At 40.8% G+C, this 24,603-nt stretch overlaps 1 protein-coding gene across 1 annotated transcript in view; it reads left to right on the forward strand.

The window, feature by feature from the left end:
* Positions 1-24,603, forward strand: part of xrcc2 (X-ray repair complementing defective repair in Chinese hamster cells 2) — a 55,375-nt gene that overhangs the window by 3,044 nt on the left and 27,728 nt on the right. The window contains exon 2 of the mRNA XM_072252071.1: positions 6,424-6,505. Coding sequence (XP_072108172.1) covers positions 6,424-6,505 — 82 coding nt within the window. The remainder of the gene's footprint in view (positions 1-6,423; positions 6,506-24,603) is intronic.

Below are 24,603 nucleotides of genomic sequence, written 5' to 3' on the forward strand. Positions count from 1 at the left end.
CAGGAGCAAGCTAGATCAGATGGTTGATTGGTGTTGTAACAACAACCAGGTACTCAACCAAGGAAATTATTGTGGACTTCTGGAAGGGAAAGTTAAGGGAACACATGCCAGTCCTCATCGAGATATCAGCAGTGGAAAGGGTGAGGATTTTCAAGTTCCCGGATGTCAACGTCTCTGAAGATCTGTGCCGGACTGAACATATTGATGCAATTACAAAGAAGACACAACAGCGGCTTTGTTTCATTAGGAGTTTGAGGAGATTTGGTACGTCACCAAAGACTCTTGCAAATTGCTACAGGCATACTGTGGAGAGCATTTTAACTGGTCATATCACCATCTGGTATGCAGGGGTCACTGCACAGGATCGGAAAAAGCTGCAGAAAGTTGTCAACTCAGCCAGCTCCAACATGAGCACTAGGCTCCCCAGCATTGAGGACACTTTCAAAAGACGATCCCTTAAAGAGGCAGCATTCATCATCAAGTAACCCCATCAGCCAGAATATGCCCTCTTCTCATTGCTGCCATCATGGAGGAGGTACAGGAGCCTGAAGACACACACTCAACATTTCAGGAACAGCTTCGCCACACCCCCACCCCTCACTTCACCTCCACCATCTCAGATTTCTGAATGGACAATGAACCCATGAACACTGCCTCACTATTTTTCCCTCTCTTTTTGCACTACCTATTTAATTTAATTTTTTATATACTTACCTGAGGCACAAAGAGACTTCGGACTCCTTGTGCAGGATTCCCTAAAGGTTAATTTGCAGGTTGAGCCTGAGGAAGGGAAATGCAGTGTTAACATTCACTTCGAGAGGACTAGAATATAAAAGCAAGGATGTACTTTATAAAGCACTGGTAAGGTCTCACTTGGAGTATTGTGAGCAGTTTTGGGTCCTTTATCCTGGAAAGGATGTGCTGAAACTAGAGAGGGTTCAAAGGAGGTTCACCAAAATAATTCCAGGTTTGAACAGCTTGTCATATGAAGAGTGTTCGATAGCTCTGGGCCTGTATTCACTGGAATTCAAAAGAATGAGGGGTGATCTCATTGAAATCTATCGAATGGTGGAAATGTATGTGGAGAGGATGTTTACTATGGTGGGAGAGTCTATGACCAGAGGACGTGGCCTCAGAATAGGGGGGTATCCTTTTAGAATAGAGATGAGGAATTTCTTTAGCCAGAGAGTGGTGAATCTGTGGATTTCTTTGTAGAGGCCAAATCTGTATGTGTATTTAAGGCAGAGGTTGATAGATTCTTAATTGGTTAGGAAATAAAGGGATAGAGGGAGAAGGCAGGAAACTGGGGCTGAGAGGAAAAATGATCAGCCTTGATGAAATGGCAGAGCAGACTCAGTGAGTCAAATGGCCTCACTTTGTTCCTAGGTCTTATGGTCTCCAAGGTGGTAGGTGATAGATGAAACTGGCAGAAGGGGAGGGGGCTGAAGTTCTCTTCTAATATTTTTATATCTGTGCACTTGTAAATAGAATTTATTATTATCTGTATTGTTAGCATGGAATATTGGCTGGATAATAGTAGAGCACATCTTTTTCTGATTGGCAAAATGTAATGAGTGATGTTCCAGAGGGATTGGTGCTGGATCCTCAAGCTTTTACAATTTTAACAATTCACATATATGTCTTGGGTGAAGGGGATCACTACTGCTTGACTAAAGTGGCGCTTCCAGCTCTTAATTGAGGCAGTGATTGGAACTCTAGTAGCTCTCTTCTCCATTGGCTGCTGATTTTCAGATCTGCTCCTGTCTCCACTGGCCAGCTAACCTACCTCTGCAATCTTCACCTTGTTGCAGTTTTTGGAAACCACAAACTTAATTCATGCCTTTTACCACAATGCTTCCAACTTATCATCTAGTGATGCTTTTATAATTTTTACTATCCTCTATTGAGTTAGAATCCTTGCAACACTAAATTCTTTGTTAAACTTGGATTACTGTTTAAAACATCTAGGATGTGGCAAGTAAAATAACCAAGAGCGTGTACTATTAGTTTCATAAACCAAGTGCCAGTCCACAAAGTATGAAGTCATTGCATAAAAATATCACTGAGAAAATATGTGCGTGTTGATTAGGGCTCCAGAAGACTGGTAACTGAAGTATAGTTTTTAATACAGCTCAGCACATCATGGAAACCAGCCTCCCCTGTATGAATTCAAACCATATTTCTAGCTGCCTCAGTAAGCAACCAGCATAATCAAATAACCCACCCGCTCCTGACATTCTCTGCATTCTCTGTCTTCCCCCCTCCCCACGTTGGGCAGAAGACTCAAAGCCTGAAAGCACTTACCACCAAACTTAAGGACAGCTTCTATCCCACTGTTATCAGACTCTTTTTTAAAAAAAAATTGCAACACCAACGCATTACATTCAATACAACCAGTTGCCAATTACAATTTGACTGTTTAACCCAGCCACCCCCCACCCTCATCGCCATCCTCCCTCCACCCCTCATCCTCATCCCCACCCCCCTCTCCACCCCTCTCCCCTCCACCAACCAACTGAATAGTAGTGCATTACAGAAGATCTTTTAAGTTAGATATCAAATTTGTCCACATTAAGATTGTGGTTGGTCGTGCATCATTTACTCTTGCTGATGATATTTCCAGGTAAGAAATGTCCAAAAAGCTCCGAAGCCACGAGGAGGTTTCCAACGCTGGACAACAAATTTCTTAGTTGCAGTCAGGCCTGCCAGCCAGATTTTGCATGTTTTTTCCATAAGGGAAAGGTGGGGGTCATCATTTAGAAGATGTACAGCGGGGTCCATTGGTAATTGTACCCCCATAGTTCTGTAAGAATACTGATAACCTTCCCCCACAAACCAAAAACTCCTGGACATTCCCATGCAACATGTATAAGAGAGCCAACGGTTCCATGGGGGCAAAATGAGCAATAAGGGTCAGGAACCAGTCCCATTTGACGTCTAATTCTTGGTGCTAGATATGCTTTATGACAAAATTTCAAGTGTATATACCGATGATTTGGGTTTTTCGAAACACTGGCAGCATTATCCCAAATCGCATCCCAGTCCAATTCAGATATGTCCCTATCCCAGGCTTTCATTCCTGATGCGGGCATATATTTCTGGGAGTTTAATTTATCATAGGTGTATGACACTATCTGTCTTGGAGCACTCTGTATCCAACTTAAAATGAGATGGTCCTTTAAATCTGACCCCCCAAGGAACCCCATAGGTTTTACAAGCTGATCTTACTCTAAAGTAGAAGAAAAGAGAGTGTTTATCAATATTATATCGAGATACCAGTACTTGAAAGCCAAGGATAGTACTTGTCCCATTAATATCTTGAAAAGTAATAATACCTTTATCCTCCCAAGTTCTGTTAGTGAATGGTTTCCCCCCAGATAGAAGATGATTATTGTTCCAGAATGGAGATGATTTGCACCATATGCTTTTAAATTTTAGGAATTTTTCTGCTGCTCTAAACACTTGTAGCATGTGGGTTAAAATTGGACCGTAATACAAATCACATTTTTTGATAGACATCCCTATAAGGAGAAAGTCCTTCAACCTTATTGGTGCTATTAGCTCTTGTTCTATATTTTTCCATGACGAAACTTAATCCTCCTCCATCCAATAGCTAAGACTTTTTAATACAAATGCCCAATGATACAGTTTAAAATTTGGACATGCCAATCCCCCATCCGACTTTTTGAATTGTAGAGCTGACCACTTTATATTGGGTCGTTTACCGTTCCAAACATAGCATCGTAGTAAAGAGTCCAGTTTTTGCCAATATGCTGCTGGAGGCACAAGTGGGATCATTGAGCTTATAAAATTAATGCGGGGTAAGATGTTCATTTTAATGACCGATATACGGGCTGGGACTGATGCTGGCAGGTGTCTCCATCTATTAATATCTTCTTCTGTTTTTTTCAAAATTAAAGCGTAATTTGTTTTAGCCACAGATGATAGGGAAGTATTAACTTTAATACCCAAGTAGAGGACCTCATTTGTAACATCAATTTGGGGAGGGAGAGACACCTTACTTTTATCTGTATTAATCAGCATCAGTGCTGATTTTGACAGATTAACTTTGTATCCTGAAAGAAATCCAAATTGCTCCAGTGTTTTTAAAACATAGGGAAGAGTTTGTTGAATATTTGCCATAGAAACTAATGTGTCATCCGCGTAAAGTGGTATTGAATGTGATGTACCTATTGTAACAGGGGAGATCTGAGGAGAGTTTCTAATTAAATGTGCAAGCGGTTCAATAGATATAGTAAAAATTAAAGGAGACAAAGAGTCCCCTTGTTGTGTGCCCCGTCCTATCTCAAATAACTCTCAGAAACCTCCTCCCACACATAACGGGGCTGAAGGATTAGCATACAGTGTTTGAATCATATTGATAAATTTATCGCCAAACTTAAATTCTTTTAGAACTCTCCAAAGATATGGCCATTCAAGGCGATCGAATGCTTTTTCAGCATCTAGAAATAGCAGGCCACAGGCAGGTGGAATTTTATGTGTTGCACTCAGTACGTGTAACAGCCGGCGAATATTATCAGATGCGAGACGTCCCCTGATAAAGCCCGTTTGATCTGGGCTAATTATTTTCCCAACTACTGTCTCGTGTCTACTGGCTAAGACTTTGGAAAATACCTTGAGGTCGGCATTTATCAAGGAGATTAGGCAGTGATTGGCACACTCCAAGGGGTCCTTACCGGGCTTAGGTATAACTGTGATTAGGGCTGTCTTTAGATCTCTATGGAAAGTGCCATTTCCAATAGCATAATTTAATGTTTCTAACCATACTGGTCCAAGAAATGTGCCAAAGTGCTAGGTAAAGTTCCACAGGTATGCCATCTATACCTGGTGTAGGCCCTTGTTTGTAGCTTTGACTGCTTTCAGTAGCTCATCCAGTGTAATAGGAGAGTTTAAAGTTTTGGTGTCCTCTAATGACAACGTAGGGAGGTCTAATCCACAAAAAAAAAACAGTGAAGTCGTTCTCAGAAGGAACTGAGCCACTTGTATTCAGTTCTTTAAAGTAATTCTTGAATGTCTCGTTTATTTCCTTCGTTGAAGATACTACTCCACGTTTAGTCCATCTAATCGCTGGTATAGACCTTTTAGCTTTCTGTTTGAGCGTTTGTGCCAAAAGATGGCTCAGTCTGCTCCCTTCTGCATAATACTTATGTTTGGTTATATGGATCATATATTCTGCCCTGCCTTTTAATAAATCATTTAATTCTGCTTGTTTTGCTTTGAGCTTGTTTTCTTTTGTTATGGTGTATCTCTTTTTGAGATCATTCTCCAAACCCTTACATTCTTCTTCTAGGGTGGAAATCTTTTGAAGCCAGCTTTTATGTAGGTGAGAACTGAACCATATAGCGTTATTTCGTAAGAAACCCTTGATGGAGGCCCAAACCACTGTCACATCCGAGACACTATTTTTATTTAAATTTATAAATTCCATCAGTTTTGTTCCCAGTTGTGTTAGAAATTTGTCGTTTTTTTAGAAGGGTAGAGTTAAACTTCCACCTAGTACGCTGTTATCAGACTCTTAATGATCTCTTGTATGATGGACTCTTGGCCTCACAATCTATGTCATTATGATCTTGCACTTTATCATTTACCTGCACTGCACTTTTTTCAGTAGCTTTTACAATTTTTTCTGCAATTTTTTTTTAACCAAAACACACTGTGTGATGATTTGATCTTTATGATTAATCTGCAAGACAAGCTTTTCACTGTACATGCGATTATAATAAACCAATGCCAATACTAACCTGCTTATTTTATGAGCGTATGAGTCTTATCTTAGCCAAAGGGAGTATAAAACTTATGGAGGGTAGGACAGTGATAAGCTCGTCCTGTAGGATGTGGAAGACTGGGGACATTCCAAAGTTCCTGGTGACTACACATGGAGGAAGTCTACAGCACCATTTCATAGCAGATCATGTAGGTCAGTTGTCCTCACTGTGGAGAATGCAGTTGACAGTACATTTAGTGAGTGAGTCATGACTGACTAGTTCATTAAATGTACTGTCAACGACAGGATAGAGATGAAGAAAAGCCAGAGTGGGTAGATAGTCAGGAGTCCCCTGTGGTCATTTTCCTGACTGACAAGTAGGCCATGTTGGATACTTTGGGGGGGGGGGGGGGGAATGTTGCGGTGGGAGTGTATCTTAGTGAGCATGCTGCTGCATTTAAAAGTGAATCCATATTTGTACAAAAAAACAATTGCATAATTGAAAGAATGCAAAATAAACAAACATGCAACTTGAATCCTGGCTATATTTAGTGCAATGAAGGACTTTACCTACCTTATACAATCATACAGTTTTGATCAGGACCACGGTGGAGAGTTGTTGTAGCAGACATTAATGTGAAATTTGGTAATTAGACGCTTGTGAATTACTGAAAAATGTATTTTTAATCTTTTGATAGCTGCTCGCTCGACTCAAAGGGAGAAGTTCTGTGAAGCATCTTGAGCCACGGCTTTTTACTGATGAAGGGTTGCTGAACCATGGTAAGAAACCAGAAAGGAACAAAGAGGTTGGGAAGAGTCATGTTAGCAAATTCATCCCACTTATTTTCTTGTTTAAAGTTTTCTTCAAATAGTACACTTAGACCCCACTTAACACAGAGGAGGCGTTCCTCGGAGGTGGGACGCTATACAAATCGGCGCTGTGCGGGGTTATTACATATATCATTACATAAATGCACATGTGTGCCCAAGATATATGATATATTATTTTATGTACAGTGGCATGCAAAAGTTTGGGCACCCTGCATGGTCAGTACTTAGTAACACCCCCTTTGGCAAGTATCACAGCTTGTAAATGCTTTCTGTAGCCAGCTAAGAGTCTTTCAGTTCTTGTTTGGGGGATTTTCGCCCATTCTTCCTTGCAAAAGGCTTCTAGTTCTGTGAGATTCCTGGGCCGTCATGCATGCACTGCTCTTTTGAGGTCTATCCACAGATTTTCGATGATGTTTAGGTCAGGGAACTATGAGGGCCATGGCAAAACCTTCAGCTTGCGCCTCTTGAGGTAGTCCATTGTAGATTTTGAGGTGTGTTTAGGATCATTATCCTGTTGTGAAAGCCATCTACTTTTCATCTTCAGCTTTTGTACCGACGGTGTGATATTTGCTTCCAGAATTTACTGGTATTTAATTGAATTCATTCTTCCCTCTACCAGTGAAATGTTCCCTGTGCCACTGGCTGCAAAACAAGCCCAAAGCATGATCGATCCACCCCTGTGCTTAACAGTTGGAGAAGTGTTCATGAAATTCTGCACCCTTTTTTCTCCAAACATACCTTTGCTCATGGTGGCCAAAAAGTTCTATTTTAACTTCATCAGTCCACAGGACTTGTTTAGATGTTCCTTTGCAAACTTCTGACGCTGAATTTTGTGGTGAGGACGCAGGAAAGTTTTTCTTCTGATGACTCTTCCATGAAGGTCAAATTTGTGCAGGTGTTACCCACTCCAGAGTCTGCTAAATCTTCCTGAAGGTCTTTTGCAGTCAAACGGGGGTTTTGATTTGATTTTCTAGCAATCCTACGAGCAGTTCTCTTGGAAAGTTTTCTTGGTCTTCCAGACCTCAACTTGACCTCCACCATTCCTGTTAACTGCCATTTCTTAATTACATTACAAACTGAGGAAACGGCTACCTGAAAACGCTTTGCTATCTTCTTCTAGCCTTCTCCTGTTTTGTGGGCATCATTTATTTTAATTTTCAGAGTGCTAGGCAGCAACTTAGAGAAGCCCGTGGCTGCTGATTGTTGGGACAAGGTTTGAGGAGTCAAGGTATTTATAAAGCTTTGAAATTTGCATCACCTGGCCTTTCCTAGTGATGACTGTGAACAAACCATAGCCCTAACAAGCTAATAAAGGTCTGAGACCTTGGTAAAAGGTATCTGAGAGCTCAAATCTTTTGGAGTGCCCAAACTTTTGCCTGGTTCTCCTTTCCTTTTTTCCACTCTAAAATTGTACAAAACAAAAATAATACACTAATCTTGTTTACAATGTTGAAAAGAATGTTTCATCTTTAGCCTTATGACTTTTGGAGATCAGTTCATCTTCTACTCACATAACTATTCACAATAACAGAAATTTTGACCAGGGGTGCTCAAACCTTTGCATGCCACTGCATACACAGTAACTCGTGGAGTAACAGACACGCAAATAGGCCTAACCTGTACATCCGTGGAGCAGCAGCACATCACAGCAGCAGCGGAGGGAAGTGGGTGGTGGTTACATCTTCGAGGAGGGACTAGGTCTTCCTCTAATTTTGGCTTCCTCTTCAAGTAGACCTCGATTTGTCTGCCTTTTCTGGAGTTTCCTCTCGTGAAGCAGTTCTCAGTAGCAGGAAGTCATGTCGACAGCACCTCTCTTTGCCTGATTGCTTTGCTCCCATTTTTTTATAATTGTTCTAGTCGTTGATATAGCCAATTTTGTAGAGATGCCAACATCAACCTGACACTCACCAGCTTCCAAATGCTGTATCACTTGTGGTTTCACATTCATGCTAATGCTTTTCCTATACATCATAGATGAGCTACCCTCACTGGAAGCTGCAGGCCGTTTTCCAGACATTATTGGTTAAAAAAAATGGACTAAATTGACGAGGGAGCAAGAACATTTATACACATGGAAGAGCATGAACTAATATGATTGGCTGTGGGTGGCTCAGAGCGTATGTAAAGCGCTCTCATTGGCTGATTAAATGTTTACTGTAATGGCGGCTGCTCTTGAGAAGTTTCAAGTGTTGTTTAGATTAAATTTTTGTCATTTTTTAAATTTCAATAAAGAATTGAATGACCACATTGTAATGAATCAGCGCTAAGCAGGGTCTGAGTATATTCTATTCCAGGAAGTTAGTGACTGCCCATTACACTGCTGGCATTGAAGGTCCTTCATCTCTGGTGGTGTTCAGGGTTTCCTTCATCATGTCAGTAGCTTCCTCTTGCGTGACTGACAGTAGTCACAGTTGTTGACTCAGGCATACCATCATACTCAGATGTAGGAGGAACCTTCATTGCTGTTCTGCAACAGTTTAGTCTTACCAGTTAGAGTTGTTAGCCCTGAGCTGAACATGGAGGACCGGTGGACCACCATTAGTCTGGCCTCCACCCTTTGACCTGTTTGGCATGGGAGACCCTAACAAGAGCCAAAGCATAAAACCCTAACTCCAGCTAATACCGTTCTCTGGTCATTGAGGCATGTAAACCTCCAAACCCTACAACAAGGTTGTGGTCCCCTTGGAGGTCTGTTCCAGGAAAGTATGTGTCTTTTGACTCAAAGCTGGCCTCCTCCTCCATGCAACACACATCAAAGTTGCTGGTGAACGCAGCAGACCAGGCAGCATCTCTAGGAAGAGGTACAGTCGATGTTTCAGGCCGAGGCCCTTCGTCAGGACTAACTGAAGGAAGAGTTAGTAAGAGATTTGAAAGTGGGAGGGGGAGATCCAAAATGATAGGAGAAGACAGGAGGGGGAGGGATGGAGCCAAGAGCTGGACAGGTGATTGGCAAAGGGGATATGAGAGGATCATAGGACAGGAGGTCCGGGGAGAAAGATAAGGGGAGGTGGAAACCCAGAGGATGGGCAAGGGGTATAGTCAGAGGGACAGAGGGAGAAAAAGGAGAGTGAGAAAGAGAATGTGTGTATAAAAATAAATAACGGATGGGGTACGAGGGGGAGGTGGAGCATCCATGATGACTAATTACGTCAAATTATGAGACGAATTGATTTTCATCTCTCTTGTGATGAAACTCCAAAATAATAGCCTTTATGGAGAGCTTCCTGAATGGGTCATGATTGTGAAGCTGTTTGCATTGGTTAAACTAGGCAAAAATTTGCAAGTGTAATGATAGTGGAACTGGCAGTTTTCTCACTTAACTGACCATTTTGGGATCTCTTGGGGATTTCGGGGAATACGTGTCAGTATTTCAGTGGAATAAAGGAAATTACAGTGGCATGAGAGAGGAACGGGCCGAAGTTGATTGGAAAGGGGCATTTGCAGGAAGGACAGCAGAGCAGCAATGGCTGGAGTTTCTGCAAAAAATGAGGAAAGTGCAAGACATATATATTCCAAATAAGAAGAAATCTTCAAAGGAAAGAAGGACACTACCGTGGCTGACAAGTGAAGTCAGAGCCAAAGTAAAAGCAAAAGAGTGGGCATACAAGGAAGCCAAAGCTAGTGGGAAGATAGAGGATTGGGGAGCTTTTAAAAACTTGCAGAAGGAAACTAAGAAGGGCATTCAGAAGGAAAAGATGAATTATGAGAGGAAGCTGGCGAATAATAACAAAGAAGATACTAAAGCTTTTTTAAGTATATAAAGGGTAAAAGAGAGTTGAGGGTAGCTATAGGACCAATACTAAATGACGCTGGAGGTACTGTAATGAAGGATGCAGTGATAGCAGAGGAACTGAATGCGTACTTTGCATCAGTCTGTAGTATACCAGACATTCAAGAGTGTCAAATTACGACTGAGAAGGTGCTCAGGAAGCTTAATGGTATGAGGTCGGATAAATCTCCTGGACCTGATGGAATGCACCCTCGGGTTCTGAAGGAAGTAACTGGAGAGATTGTGGAGGCATTAACGATGATCTTTCAAGAACCGATAGATTCTGGCATTGTACTGGATGACTGAAAAATTGCAAATGTTACTCCGCTATTTAAGAAGGGTGGGAGGCAGTAGAATGGAAACTACAGACCTGTTAGCCTGACATCAATGGTTGGGAAGTTGTTGGAATTGATTGTTAGGGATGAGATTACGGAGTACCTGGCGGCACATGCCAAGATAGGCCTAAGCCAGCATGGTTTCCTGAAAGGAAGATCCTGCCTGACAAACCTACTGCAATCGTTTGAGGAAATTACATGCAGGGTAGACAAAGGAGATGCAGTAGACATGGTGTACTTGGATTTTCAGAAGGCCTTTGACAAGGTGTCGCAAGCAAGCTAAGAGCCCATGGAATTACAGGGAAGTTACTAGCGTGGGTGGAGCATTGGCTGGTTGGCAGAAAACAGAGAGTGAGAATAAAGGGATCCTATTCTGGCTGACTGCCGGTTACCAGTGGAGATCCACAGGGGTCGGTGTTGGGACCGTTACTTTTTACGATGTATGTCAATGATTTGGACTACGTTATTAAGGGATTTGTGGCTAAATTTGCCGATGATACAAAGATAGGTGGAGGAACAGGCAGTGTTGAGGAAACAGAGAGCCTGCAGAGAGACTTAGACAGTTTAGGGGAGGTTCCAGTGATGTCATCGTCCAGAATGGCAGCTTAAACCAATAGCTGCTCCGGAAAAACACATATTTTGCCCCGTTAATCCATCAAATATAAGATCTTTCGAAAATATCTGAATTGATAAGGGGGACAAGAATGGGGAAAAAGAATGGAGATTTAAAAAAGCTTCACTGCAGAGCCTATGGATGAGAGAGGTGCTCTCCTACCCGAACACGTGCTAGCGAGGCTGACAATGGGCCTCGTTCAGGCGAAGTGGCAAATATGATAAAAATTCTGGAAGAGATATGGGGATTCCAAAAAGATATAAAACAGCAACTCAATGATATCAAGTCAGAGCTCGGCATTATCAATCAAAAAATAGTGGTAACAGAGACTCGAATTGAGAAGATGGAAGATTGCGTGCAAAACGTAGAACGGATACTAAGTAAGACGATAAAAATATTAAATCAACAAGAAAGTAAACTGATTGACCAGAAGGGAAGATCACGACGGAAAAATATCAGGATATACAATGTTCCCAAAGGAGCAGAGGGTTTGTCTATGATGGAGTTTGTAGGAAAGTTGCTGCGGGATGCGCTAGAGATGCCCTCCGCTATGGGGCTTGAAATTGAGAGGGCGCATTGTACTCTAGTCCCAAGGCCTACTGGAGACAGAGAAGATGAGCCACGCTCAGTAGTAATTAGATTCCTTCGATACAGTACCAAGGTGGAGATTTACGAAGGGCCTGAGGTAAGAATAAGGTGTTTTGACAGGAAATTAATATATTTCGATCAAGATTACCCCCCCCCCCGCCCCCCCGGCGGTCCTGCAGAAATGTAAAGAATACTTGGCAGTAAAGCGAATATTAAAGCAAGGAAAGATTAGATTCCAAACTCCGTACCCTGCTAAACTGCGGGTGTTTTATGAAGATGGTATGCAACTTTATCAGACAGTGGAAGAGGTGACTACAGACTTGAGGAACAGAGGGCTGCCCGTCAGCATGATCAAACCAAGGGAAAGCCTGGCTGAGCAGTTATCCCGATCTGCTTGGGAAATAGAGAACCGAGAAAAGAGGGAACAGGAGGAGTGTGAGAGAATATCAGGAAGAGACTGAGTTTTCCAAAGACAGCCCTCACCCCCTCCAGAAGAGCCATAAGGTTTGGCTAACTTTAAAAGTGTTGATAAGATAAATGGAAGCAAAAATAGACAGTGCTATACCTATTTCAAGAAATACTTGTTATAATGTGGATTTTATATTACTCCATTTTTTTTATTCATTCATTGACTCCTTTTTCCCCACCTAAGTGAGAATATATATATGGGAGGAATACACAGAGAAATCTTTTCTGTGTAATGGACATAGACTTGTTAATTTACTTTTATAGGTACTGTAATGGGGGCCCCCAACTCACAGGGTGGAGGGATTATCCCCCACGGCTAGACGTTTCCTCTAGCTCAACCCAGGGTTATTTGCTGGAGCCCTCAGCCTTGGAATCACACCTTCTTTGCCTTTTTTTTTATTATTTGTGTTTCTTGCTTCTTATTTGTTCAGGGAGTAGATCGATTAAGTTTTATTCTGTTAATTTCAATGATATATTGACAGATAAATACACATGGCTAAGGACAAAGTAAAATTCATTTCTTTTAATGTCAATGGGCTGTTAAATCCAATCAATCGCAGTAAAATTCTATCCAAAGTGAAAAAAGAACAAGCCCATGTAGTATATTTACAGGAAACTCACTTAAGTGATAATGAGCATGGAAAATAAAGAGAATGGACTTCACTAATTTGTTTTTCTCCTCATATAAATCAGGACATAGGAGAGGAGTTGCTATTCTTATCTCAAGCAAGCTAAATTTTGAAAAAAGTATTTGAAATGGGAGATAAGGAGGGCAGATATATTCTGGTAAGGAGAAATATAGATGGAAATTCAGTTACTCTATTGAATATATATGCACCCCCAGGAAGTGATATTAATTTCTTTCAGAAAATTACTATGATTATAGTAATGGAAACAGCAGGTCTCCTGATATGTGGGGGAGACTTAAATTTACAATTACAACCAAAGTTAGACTCTTCCAATAGAAAAACCTATGAAACAAAATCTTTACATAAGAAAGTTGATACACTTTTTGTGGATGTTGGTTTAATTGATATATGGCGGGACCTTTTCCCTGACAGAAGGGATTACACTGATTATTCTGCCCCTCCCCCCCAATCTGTACATACAAGAATAGGCTATTTCATAACATTTGGAAAAGACAAAGACAAAATAAACACCTATGGAATTGGGACAATAGATGTAAGTGACCATGCACCTATATATTTATCTGTTGATTTTGACCTACAACCAAAGAATACTATTGGAAACTAAATTCAAGTCTACTCAATGATCCCTACTTTAAGGAACGAATTTTTTAAAAATTGGTCTTTACTTAGAATTCAATGATAGTTGAGAGGTTTCACCTCCCATTCTATGGGATACTCTGAAGGCTGCCTTAAGAGGGAAAATTATAGCGATATCTTCATAAAAGAAAAAAAAAAGGAATAAAACACTAGAGGAATTACAAAATAGGCTGAAGGAACTAGAAAAAAACAAATTGAATTTGACACAGGATACGTTAGAGGAAATTTTAAAAATTAGGAATGAAATTAATAGTTTGGCTACGCAAGAAATCAGGAAAAATTTTATGTTTCTGAAATAGAGACATTATGAAAGTGGATCTAAGTCTATGAAAATACTGGCATGGAAACTGAAGAAAAAGATAGCAAAAAATACAATTCATAGCATTAGGGATCCAAGAACAAAAATGATAAAAAAAAAAGCTAAGTGAAATTCAAGAAGCTTTTGAAGTGTTTTACAAAACTCTATATTCCAAAGTTCCAGGGGGAAGCATAACCCAAGTTGACACTTGCCTAAATTCTCTAAAGCAGGGGTCCCCAACACCTTTTTTGCACCGCGGACCGGTTTATTATTGACAATATTCTTGCGGACCGGCCGACCCCGTGGGTGGGGGGGGGGTAGGGTACGTTGTGTTTACCCCAAGAAGACTACAGTTACCATGAGACCTTGCGCGGGCACCTGTGTGCGCATGCGTGTACATGCCAATTTCTTTTCTACACATCGTTTTTGGTGATTCTGTTGGGGAGAAGTGTTAATCACAGCTGGAATATAGAAGATCAGTCAACTATAAGTCACTTTTTAGTGGCTAATACACTCAATTTCGTTTCTAAAAGGGTTTATCTAACAAATTTAATATTAAACACAGCGTATATTTTCTTCACATGAATATAGTGATAAGTCAATTACTGTATAAGTCACTTATAAGTCAATAGCATCATAACCTTTTAAGTAATGTTTGGATATTAAATGCACAGCACATATTTTCCCCATATGAACATATAAAATCATTGCAATATCGCTGAATCAGTGGGAGCCCTGGGCTTGTTTTCCTGCAACAAGACGGTCCCATCGAGGGGTTATGGGAGACAGCGATACTCGAAGGGGGTTCCTTATGTCCAGTCTATTCCGCAATTTAGTTTTCGTTGCATTCATTGCAGAGATATGTTGGAAATGGAAGCAACGTTTTCAGTGCTTTCGTGGCTATCTCAGGATATTTAGCCTTGACTTTGATCCAGAATGCCGGCAGAGATGTTATGTCAAACATACTTATCAGCCCGCCGGCGGAGATGTTATATCAAACATACTTTTCAGCCGGCCGTCATTTGCAAGCTCAAGGAGTCGATCTCCTTCCCGCGCTGACATGGGTGACGCGTGGGTCATGACCTCGCGTGCATTCAAGCTCAACAGTGGGCGTGACAGAGAATGAGGAAAGGTGCAGCTGACTCCTATCGCCAAATCATATCGTTTCTTCGCGGCCCGGTAGCACATGCTTTGCAGTCCGGTGGTTGAGGACCGCTGCTCCAGAGTTACCCACTTTAAGCGAAGAACAAAATTGAACGATGGCTGCTGACATAACTGAAGTTGAACTAAAAGCTGCAGTTAGTAGACTTAAATTAAGCAAGTCACCAAGTTCAGATGGGTATACGGCAGAGTGGTACAAAGAATTTAAAAATGAATTAATTACTGTCTTACTCCCCACACTGAACTGGGCTCTAAAAAAGGCACAAGTGCCACCCAGCTCAAAGGAAGCGATAATCTCACCCATACCGAAAGAAGGCAAGGATAAAATGGAATATGGGTCATTTAGAGCAATATCCGTTCTCAATGTAGATTATAGATTATTTACCTCCATCATGGCCAAACGATTAGAGGAGTTTCTAAGCACACTGATACATACGGATCAGACAGGTATTGTAAAACAACGCCAAACACAAGACCATATACGAAGGACACTTCACATTATGGATCATATACAAAAAAAAATCGATGCAATAGTGATAAGCGTGGATGCTGAAAAGGCATTTGATTCGGTTAATTGGAATTTTCTTTACAGAGTTTTACATAGATTTGGTTTCCACGACACAATTATTAAAACTATCCAGGCACTATACGACAATCCTCCTGCCAGGATTAAAATCAATGGATATTTATCTAATAGTTTTACCCTGGAAAGGGGCAGGAGACAGGGTTGTGCATGGTCACCGCTACTCTTCACGTTATATCTGGAACCATTAGCTCAATACATCAGACAAAATGAAGATACCAGGGGAATTACTATCAAAGGGACAGAGCATAAATTGGCCTGTTACACGGATGACATATTGATCTATCTACAGCAACCAACATACTCTTTATCTAAATTGATGCAGTCCTTTGAACAATATGGCCAATTATCAGGATACAAGATAACATAGATAAAACCCAATTACTTTCATATAACTATAGCCCACCAAGAGAAATTGAAAGTAGATATCCTTGGGCATGGCAAACAGTCTTTCGAATATTTGGGCATCATTATGCCAGAAGATTTGTCAAAATTATCAGAATGCAATTATTAGCCTATATGTAAAAAAATTAAGGAAGATATAACAAGATGGAACTTAATTCCTTTTTTAAGTTTCATTTCAAGGATTGAATCTATTAAAATGAATTTATTGCCCAGACTATTATATCTCTTTCGGACCCTACAATAGAGATTTATCAGAATCAATTCAATGAATAGAACAAAATGTTATTAAGATATATATGGCAAGGTAAAAGGCCTAGAGTTCTTCTCAAAACCTAGCATTTAGCCAAGGAAAAGGGGAGATGGGGCCTACCTTCTCTTAGAGATTATTATTTTGCAGCACAGTTGAGAGCAGTGATATGTTGGTGCAACCCATCATGTGATGCTCAATGGAAAAACATTGAGGAGGGGATACTTCCCATCCCTATACAGGCAATTTTGGCTGATAGCAATCTACAAAGGTACATAAATACTATTGATAGTCCATGGGTGAAATGGACTCTTAAAATATGAAAAACTATTATAAAAGAATATAAACTAGAGGGAGATATTGTAATTCTTAAATAGTGTGCATATGACTCGGATTTTATGCCGAATAAACTGGATGCTAGATTTAAGGACTGGACAGCTAAAGGAATAACAGTTCTTTGAAATATAATGAAAGAAGGAACACTGTTCAGTTTTGAAATGTTTAAAGAGAAACACTTATTAGAAAAACAAAACTTTTATCGGTATCTACAGATGCGACAGTATGTTAATAGGAGGGTTAAAAATGTAACCAAAGCAAGTACGTGTTTGATAGAACTGTTTAGAAAAGCATATAATTCAGATAATGGCAGTAGAATCATTTCAAGTGTGTATAAGGGTTTGTCAAATCTTAAAACACATTCGACTTCATACACTAAAACAAAATGGGAGAAGGAAGGAGGAATAATTACATCTGAGGAAGAATGGACAATAATATGGAGGTATCAATGGAAGTGTACCAGTTCACAGAAATGGAGGGAGTTTAAATCCCATTATGATAGTGACCTCCCTGTTTGCTGGAGAAATTGTGGAAATCAAAATGCAAACCATTATCATATTTTCTGGGATTGCCCCATTATCAAAGACTATTGGAGTAGGATACACAATGCCCTCCAAGACATTTTTAAATGTGAAGTACCCTTAGAAAGTAAGACCATATATTTTGGGTATGTACCTCAAGAATGGTTGAAAAAAGATAAATATTTAATGAATATACTGCTGGTGGCTGGTAAAAAGACTCTTACCAGGAAATGGTTATCACAGTTGAGCGCAACTTTAAACGCATGGATGGAAATTACAGTGGACATTTACAAAATGGAGAAGATAACAGCATCTGCTAATCATAAGTTGGAACAATTTTTGTCCATACTGGGAAAAATGGTTCAACTATATAACACTTCATAAGCCTGATTTTATTCTCACGAATCAATGAATATGTTGTTAAAAAAAAATCACTCCCTGCTTGTACATAGTTTTCTCCTTTTGCTTGTTCTTTCTTTCCTCTCTTTTCTATAGGCGTATACCTCAGATTAATATTATGTGGAGATTTGTGGCAAATATGATTATATGATGTATATGCATAATATCTGAAATACATCTTATGGAAATGTTTGTTTGATGATGAACTTCAATAAAAAATAAATTACAAAAAAAATAGATAGTTTAGAGGAATGAGCAAAGAAGTGGCAAATGAAATGCAATGTTGGAAAGTGGGTGGCCATGCACTTTGGTGGAAGAAATAAATGGGCAGACTATCAATTAGATGGGGAGAGAATTCAAAAAGCAGAGACGCAAAGAGACTTGGGAGTCCTTGTGCAAGATACCCTCGAGGTTAACCTGCAAGTTGAGTCGGTTGTGAAGAAGGCAAATGCAATGTTGGCATTAATTTCTTGAGGTATAGAATATAAGAGCTGGGATGTGATGTTGAGGCTCTATAAGGCATTGGTGAAACCACACTTGGAGTATTGTGTGCAGTTTTGGGCTCCTTATTTTAGAAAGGATATACTCACATTGGTTCAGAGAAGATTCGTGAGAATGATTCCAGGAATGAAAGGGTTATTGTATGAGGAATGTCTGGCAGCTCTTGGGCTGTATTCCCTGGAGTTCAGGAGGATGAGAGGGGATCTCAAAGAAACATTCCGAAGTTAAAAGGTCTGAACAGATTAGATATGGCAAAGTCATTTCCCATGGTAGGAGATTCTCGGACACGAGGCCACGACTTCAGGATTAGAGGATGTCCATTTCGAACTGAGATGCTGAGAAATTACTTTAGTCAGGGGTTGGTAAATCTGAGAAATTTGTTGCCACGAGTGGCTGTGGAAGCCAAGTCATTGGGTGTATTTAAGACAGAGATAGATAGGTTCTTGATTAGCCAGGGCATCAAGGGTATGGGGTGAAAGCAGGGGAGTAGGGATGACTGGATGAAGTGAATCAGCCCATGATTGAATGGCGGAGCAGATTCAATAGGCAGAATGGCCTACTTCTGCTCCTAAATCTTACGGTCTTATGGATAATTAGATTCTTAAAAGCTGTTGTCATATATTTGAGGCACAGCCTCAGAATAGAGGGACGTTCATTTAAAACAGAACTGAAGAGGAATTTCTTTAGCTCGAGCATGTTGAATCTGTGGAATTCATTGCTATGGACGGTTGTGGAGGCCAAGTCATTGAGTATATTTTAAGCAGAGGTTGATAACTTAATTAGTAAGAGTGTCAAAGGTTACGAAGAGAAGGCAGGAGAATGGGGTTGAGAGGTTTTTGAGATGTTTTGCGACATCTCTATCGCTATCAAAAGAAAATGAATGAGTGAAAATTTTAGTTATTTACACACCTGCTTGAAAACCTATGCTTTGTTCTACGGGCTAATTCCACGGCCCAATTACGATGTTATTAGGCAGGAACTTGGAAGTGTAAATTGAGAACAGATGCACTCAGGGAAATATGGAGTTTGTTTAGTGAACACTTGCATGGGGTTCTGGATAGGTTTGTCAGGGAAGGGATAGTACGGTGAAGGAGGTGGGATATTTAGTAAAGATGAAGAAGGAAGCATACTTAAGGTTTAGGAAGCGTTGGTGTCAGACAGGGCTCTTGTGAGGGCATGAGAGGACTTTTGTGAGTAGTGCTAAGGAAAACTAAGGGAGATAGGGCAGATGTGGAGAAGATGTTTCCTGTGGTGGGGGTATCCAGAACTAGAGGGCACTGCCTCAAAATTGAGAGCTGACCTTTTAGAACAGAGGTAAGGAGGAATTTTTTTAGCCAAAGAGTAGTGAATCTGTGGAATGTTCTGCCCCAGACTGTGATGGAGGCCAAGTCCATGGGTATATTTAAGGCTGAAGTTGATTGTTTTATGATCGGTCAGGATATTAAAGGATATGGCGAGAAGGCAGGTGTGTGGGTTTGAGTGGGATCCGGGATCAGCCATGATGAAATGGCAGAGCAGACTCAGGCAGAATGGCCTAATTCTGTACTTATGGTCTTATGGTTTCTACACACATGATAACAGTGCCTAAGAAGAACATGGTGTAACACACTGTAAGGTTTCACTGCTAAAGCTAATGTAATAGCTTCTATGTAATGTTCCACTGTTAAGGTAATGGTTTCTCTGTAGCAGCAATGTTTGGGTTATGACTAGAGATAACAGGACTTTGGAATTTAGTGGCTATCCAATGGGAGAAATGTTGTTCTTTCTTGTGTGTCTGGGAGCCGGGTTTTTCGCGGTCTTTTGTCGAGGAGAGATGAAGAGGGAAGACACGTGTGGAGAGAGGTGGTAGACCACCGGACAGAGTGGACTGGGATCTGAGGGTCCAAAGGTCGGCAATGTTTGGAGGAGACCAATGGTGGAAGAATGACTACTGAGTGAACTTCAGCATGACTTGGGCCCTTTTTTTGTTTTGTTTATTTTCATTACTAACCCTATATTGTATTCAGATTAAGATTCATAAAGTCTATCATTTAATGGCATGTGGTGTACTGTCTGATATTTTGCATTGTGGGTTTGTAACTGGGGGTACATTATGCAGCATCCACACAAATGTGATTACCCAGTTTGAAACCATAGAAACTACAGCACAGAAACAGGCCTTTTGGCCCTTCTTGGCTGTGCCGAACCATTTTCTGCCTAGTCCCACTGACCTGCACACGGACCATATCCCTCCATACACCTCCCATCCATGTATCTGTACAATTTATTCTTAAATGTTAAAAAAGAACCCACATTTACCACCTCGTCTGGCAGCTCATTCCATACTCCCACCACTCTCTGTGTGAAGAAGCCCCCCCAATGTGCCCTTTAAACTTTTCCTCCCTCACCCTTAACCCATGTCCTCTGGTTTTTTTCTCCCCTTGCCTCAGTGGAAAAAGCCTGCTTGCATTCACTCTGTCTATACCCATCATAATTTTATATACCTCTATCAAATCTCCCCTCATTCTTCTACACTCCAGGGAATAAAGTCCTAACCTATTCAACCTTTCTCTGTAACTGAGTTTCTCAAGTCCCAGCAACATCCTTGTAAACCTTCTCTGCACTCTTTCAACCTTATTAATATCCTTCCTGTAATTTGGTAACCAAAACTGAACACAATACTCCAGATCTGGCCTCACCGATGCCTTATACAACTTCATCATAACATTCCAGCTCTTATACTCAATACTTTGATTAATAAAGGCCAATGTACCAAAAGCTCTCTTTACAACCCTATCTACCTGTAATGCTACTTTTAGGGAATTTTGTATCTGTATTCCCAGATCCCTCTGTTCCACTGCACTCCTCAGTGCCTTACCATTAACCCTGTATGTTCCACCTTGGTTTGTCCTTCCAACGTGCAATACCTCACACTTGTCTGTATTAAACTCCATCTGCCATTTTTCAGCCCATTTTTCCAGCTGGTCCAAGTCCCTCTGCAGGATCTGAAAACCTTCCTCGCTGTCTACTACACCTCCAATCTTTGTATCATCAGCAAATTTGCTGATCCAATTTACCACATTATCATCCAGATCATTGATATAGATGACAAATAACAATGGACCCTGTGGCACACCACTAGTCACAGGCCTCCACTCGGAGAAGCAATTCTCTACTACCACTCTTTGGCTTCTTCCATTGAGCCAGTATCTAATCCAATTTACCACCTCTCCATGTATACCTAACGACTGAATTTTCCTAACTAACCTCCCATGCGGGACCTTGTCAAAGGCCTTACTGAAGTCCATGTAGACAATATCCACTGCCTTCCCTTCATCCACTTTCCTGGTAACTTCCTCGAAAAACTCCAATAGATTGGTCAAACATGACCTACCACGCACAAAGCCATGTTGACTCTCCCTAATAGGTCCCTGTCTATCCAAATGCTTGTAGATTCTGTCTGTTAGTACTCACTCCAATAACTTACCTACTACCGACGTTAAACTTACTGGCCTATAATTTCCCGGATTACTTTTCAATCCTTTTTTAAACAACGGAACAACATGAGCCACTCTCCAATCCTCCGGCACCTCACCTGTAGACAGCAACATTTTAAATATTTCTGCCAGGGCCCCTGCAATTTCAACACTAGTCTCCTTCAAGGTCCGAGGGAACACCCTGTCAGGTCCCGGGGATTTATCCACTTTAATTTTCCTCAAGACAGTAAGGACCTCCTCCTTTTCGATCTGTACAGTTTCCATGATCTCACTACTTGTTTCCCTTAATTCCATTGACTTCATGCCAGTTTCCTTAGTAAATACAGACGCAATAAACCTGTTTAAGATCTCCCCTATTTCCTTTGGTTCCGCACATAGCCGACCACTCTGATCTTCAAGAGGACCAATTTTATCCCTTACAATCCTTTTGCTCTTAATATACCTGTAAAAGCTCTTTGGATTATCCTTCACTTTGACTGCCAAGGCAACCTCATGTCCTCTTTTAGCCCTCCTGATTTCTTTCTTAAGTATTTTCTTGCACTTCTTATACTCCTCAAGCACCTTATTTACTCCCTGCTTCCTATACATGTCATACAATTCCCTCTTCTTCTATATCAGAGTTGCAATATCCCTTGAGAACCAAGGTTCCTTATTCCTATTCACTTTGCCTTTAATCCTGACAGGAACATACAAATTCTGCACTCTCAAAATTTCTCCTTTGAAGGCTTCCCACCTACCGATCATATCCTTGCCAGAGAACAACCTGTCCCAATCCACGCTTTTTAGATCCTTTCTCATTTCTTCAAATTTGGCCTTCTTCCAGTTAAGAACCTCAACCTTAGGACCAGATCTATCCTCGTCCATGATCAAGTTGAATCTAATGGTGTTATGATCACTGGAACCAAAGTGCTCCTCTACACAGACTTCCATCACTTGTCCTAACTCGTTTCCTAACAGGAGATCCAATATTGCCTCCCCTCTAGTTGGTCCCTCTATATATTGATTTAGAAAACTTTCCTGAACACATTTTACAAACTCTAAACCATCTAGACCCCTAACAGTATGGCAGGGCCGAAGGCTGATTCCCCTAGCCGAACGCGAGATGGGCTAATGGTAACCCGCCTCAATGACTGTCATCCAGTCGCACTTATATCCTCATTGCTAAAGTGTCTTGAGAGGTTGGTGATGAAACATATCAACTCCTGCCTGAGAAGCGTCTTTGATCCACTCCAATTTGCCTACCAGAGCAACACCAGATGCTATCTCACTCAACCCTGGAACATCTGGACAGCAAAGGTGCATACATCAGGATGGTCTTTAGTGACTGCAGCTCAGCATTCAATACTATCATCCCCTCAAAACTAATCAATAAGCTTGAAGAATTTGACATCAATAATTCCTTGGTGCAATTGGATCCTCGATTTCCTCACATGCAGTCTCCAGGCAGTTCAAATTGGCAACAACATCTCTTCAATGATCTCCCATCAGCCGTGTACACCACAAGGCTGTGTGCATTGTCCCCTGCTCGACTCAATTTACATTTATGACGGTGGTGCCATATTCAAATTTGCTGATGACACCACTGTTTAGGCCAAATCAGCATATAGGTGGAAGATTGAAAATTTGGCTGAGTGTTACCATAACAACAAACTTTTACTTAATCTCAGCAAGATCAGGGAGCTGATTATTAACTTCCAGAGGAGGAAACCAGAGGTTCGTTACCCAGTCTTCATTGGAGGATCAGAGGTGGAGAGGGTCAGCAACTTTAAATTCCTCACTTGTTACTATTTTGTAGGACCTCTCCTGAGCCTCGCATGTAAGTGCAATTATGAAGAAAGCATGGCAGCGCCTCTACTTCCTTTCGAAGATTCAGCATGGCATGTAAAACTTTGACAGACTTCTATTGATCTATAGTGGAAAGCATATTGACTCGCTGTGTCACAATCTGGTATGGAACACCAATGTCCTTGAATGGAAATCCTACAAAAAATAGTGGATACAGCCCAATCCATCACAGGTAAAGCCCGCCCCACCATTGTGCAGATCTACATGAAGTGTTGATGCAGGAAAGCAGCATCCATCATCAAGGATCATTCACCACTCAGAATATGTTCTTTTCTCACTGCTGCCATCAGGAAGAAGGTACAGGAGCCTCGGGACTCACACCACCAGGTTCAGGGACAATTATTACCCCTCAACCATCAGGCTGTTGAACCAAAGGGGATAACTTCACTCAACTTCACTTGCCTCATCTCTGAAATGTTCCCACAACATATGGACTCGCTTTCAAGGGCTCTTCGTCTCATGTTCTTGATATTTATTGTTTGTTTATTTATTATTATTTCTTGTATTTTGTGCGGGGGGAGAGTATGGGGCAGATGTCAGAGGTAGTGTTTTTACACAGACTTAACTGCACAGAACATACTGTAGAGATAGTGGTAGAGGCAAATATGTTAGGTATAGTTAAGAGATTCTTACATACGCATATGAATGAAACAAAGTGGAGTGCTATGTGGGAAGGGAGGTTTAGGCTGATTTTGGGGTAGGTACTGTTCTATGTTCTAGGCTGTGAGGTTTTAATGGTATACTTATTCATCGTTATTCTTTAGCAAACTCTGGCTCTAATAATAAAGCTGATTTTATATATGAGAATAATATTTCCTTCTGAATATTTCAAAATGCAATGAGTTTAAATATAGTTGAATTGTAAATTTATACTCTTATTTAAATTTAAATTGTTTTATAATTATCACATGTACCAAGATACTGTGAAAAACTTGTCTTACAGATCCACACAGATTATTTCATTGCAATAGTGCATTGACAATACAAGGTAGAACAACAGAATGCAGAATCAAGTGCGATAGTCACAGAGGAAGTGCAGTGCAGGCGGACGGATGGGGAAAATTGTGAGGTCAGTTGTGTACATGGAGCTCAGAAAAGTAGAGGGCAATGGGTAACCCTAGGTAATTTCTAAGGAAAGGACATGTTCAGCACAGCTTTGTGGGCCGAAGGGCCTGTATTGTGCTGTAGGGTTTCTACGTTTAAGAGTCCATCTGAT

This window comes from Mobula birostris, chromosome 3, assembly GCF_030028105.1.
Source record: "Mobula birostris isolate sMobBir1 chromosome 3, sMobBir1.hap1, whole genome shotgun sequence".
Taxonomy (NCBI): Eukaryota; Metazoa; Chordata; class Chondrichthyes; order Myliobatiformes; family Myliobatidae; genus Mobula; species Mobula birostris.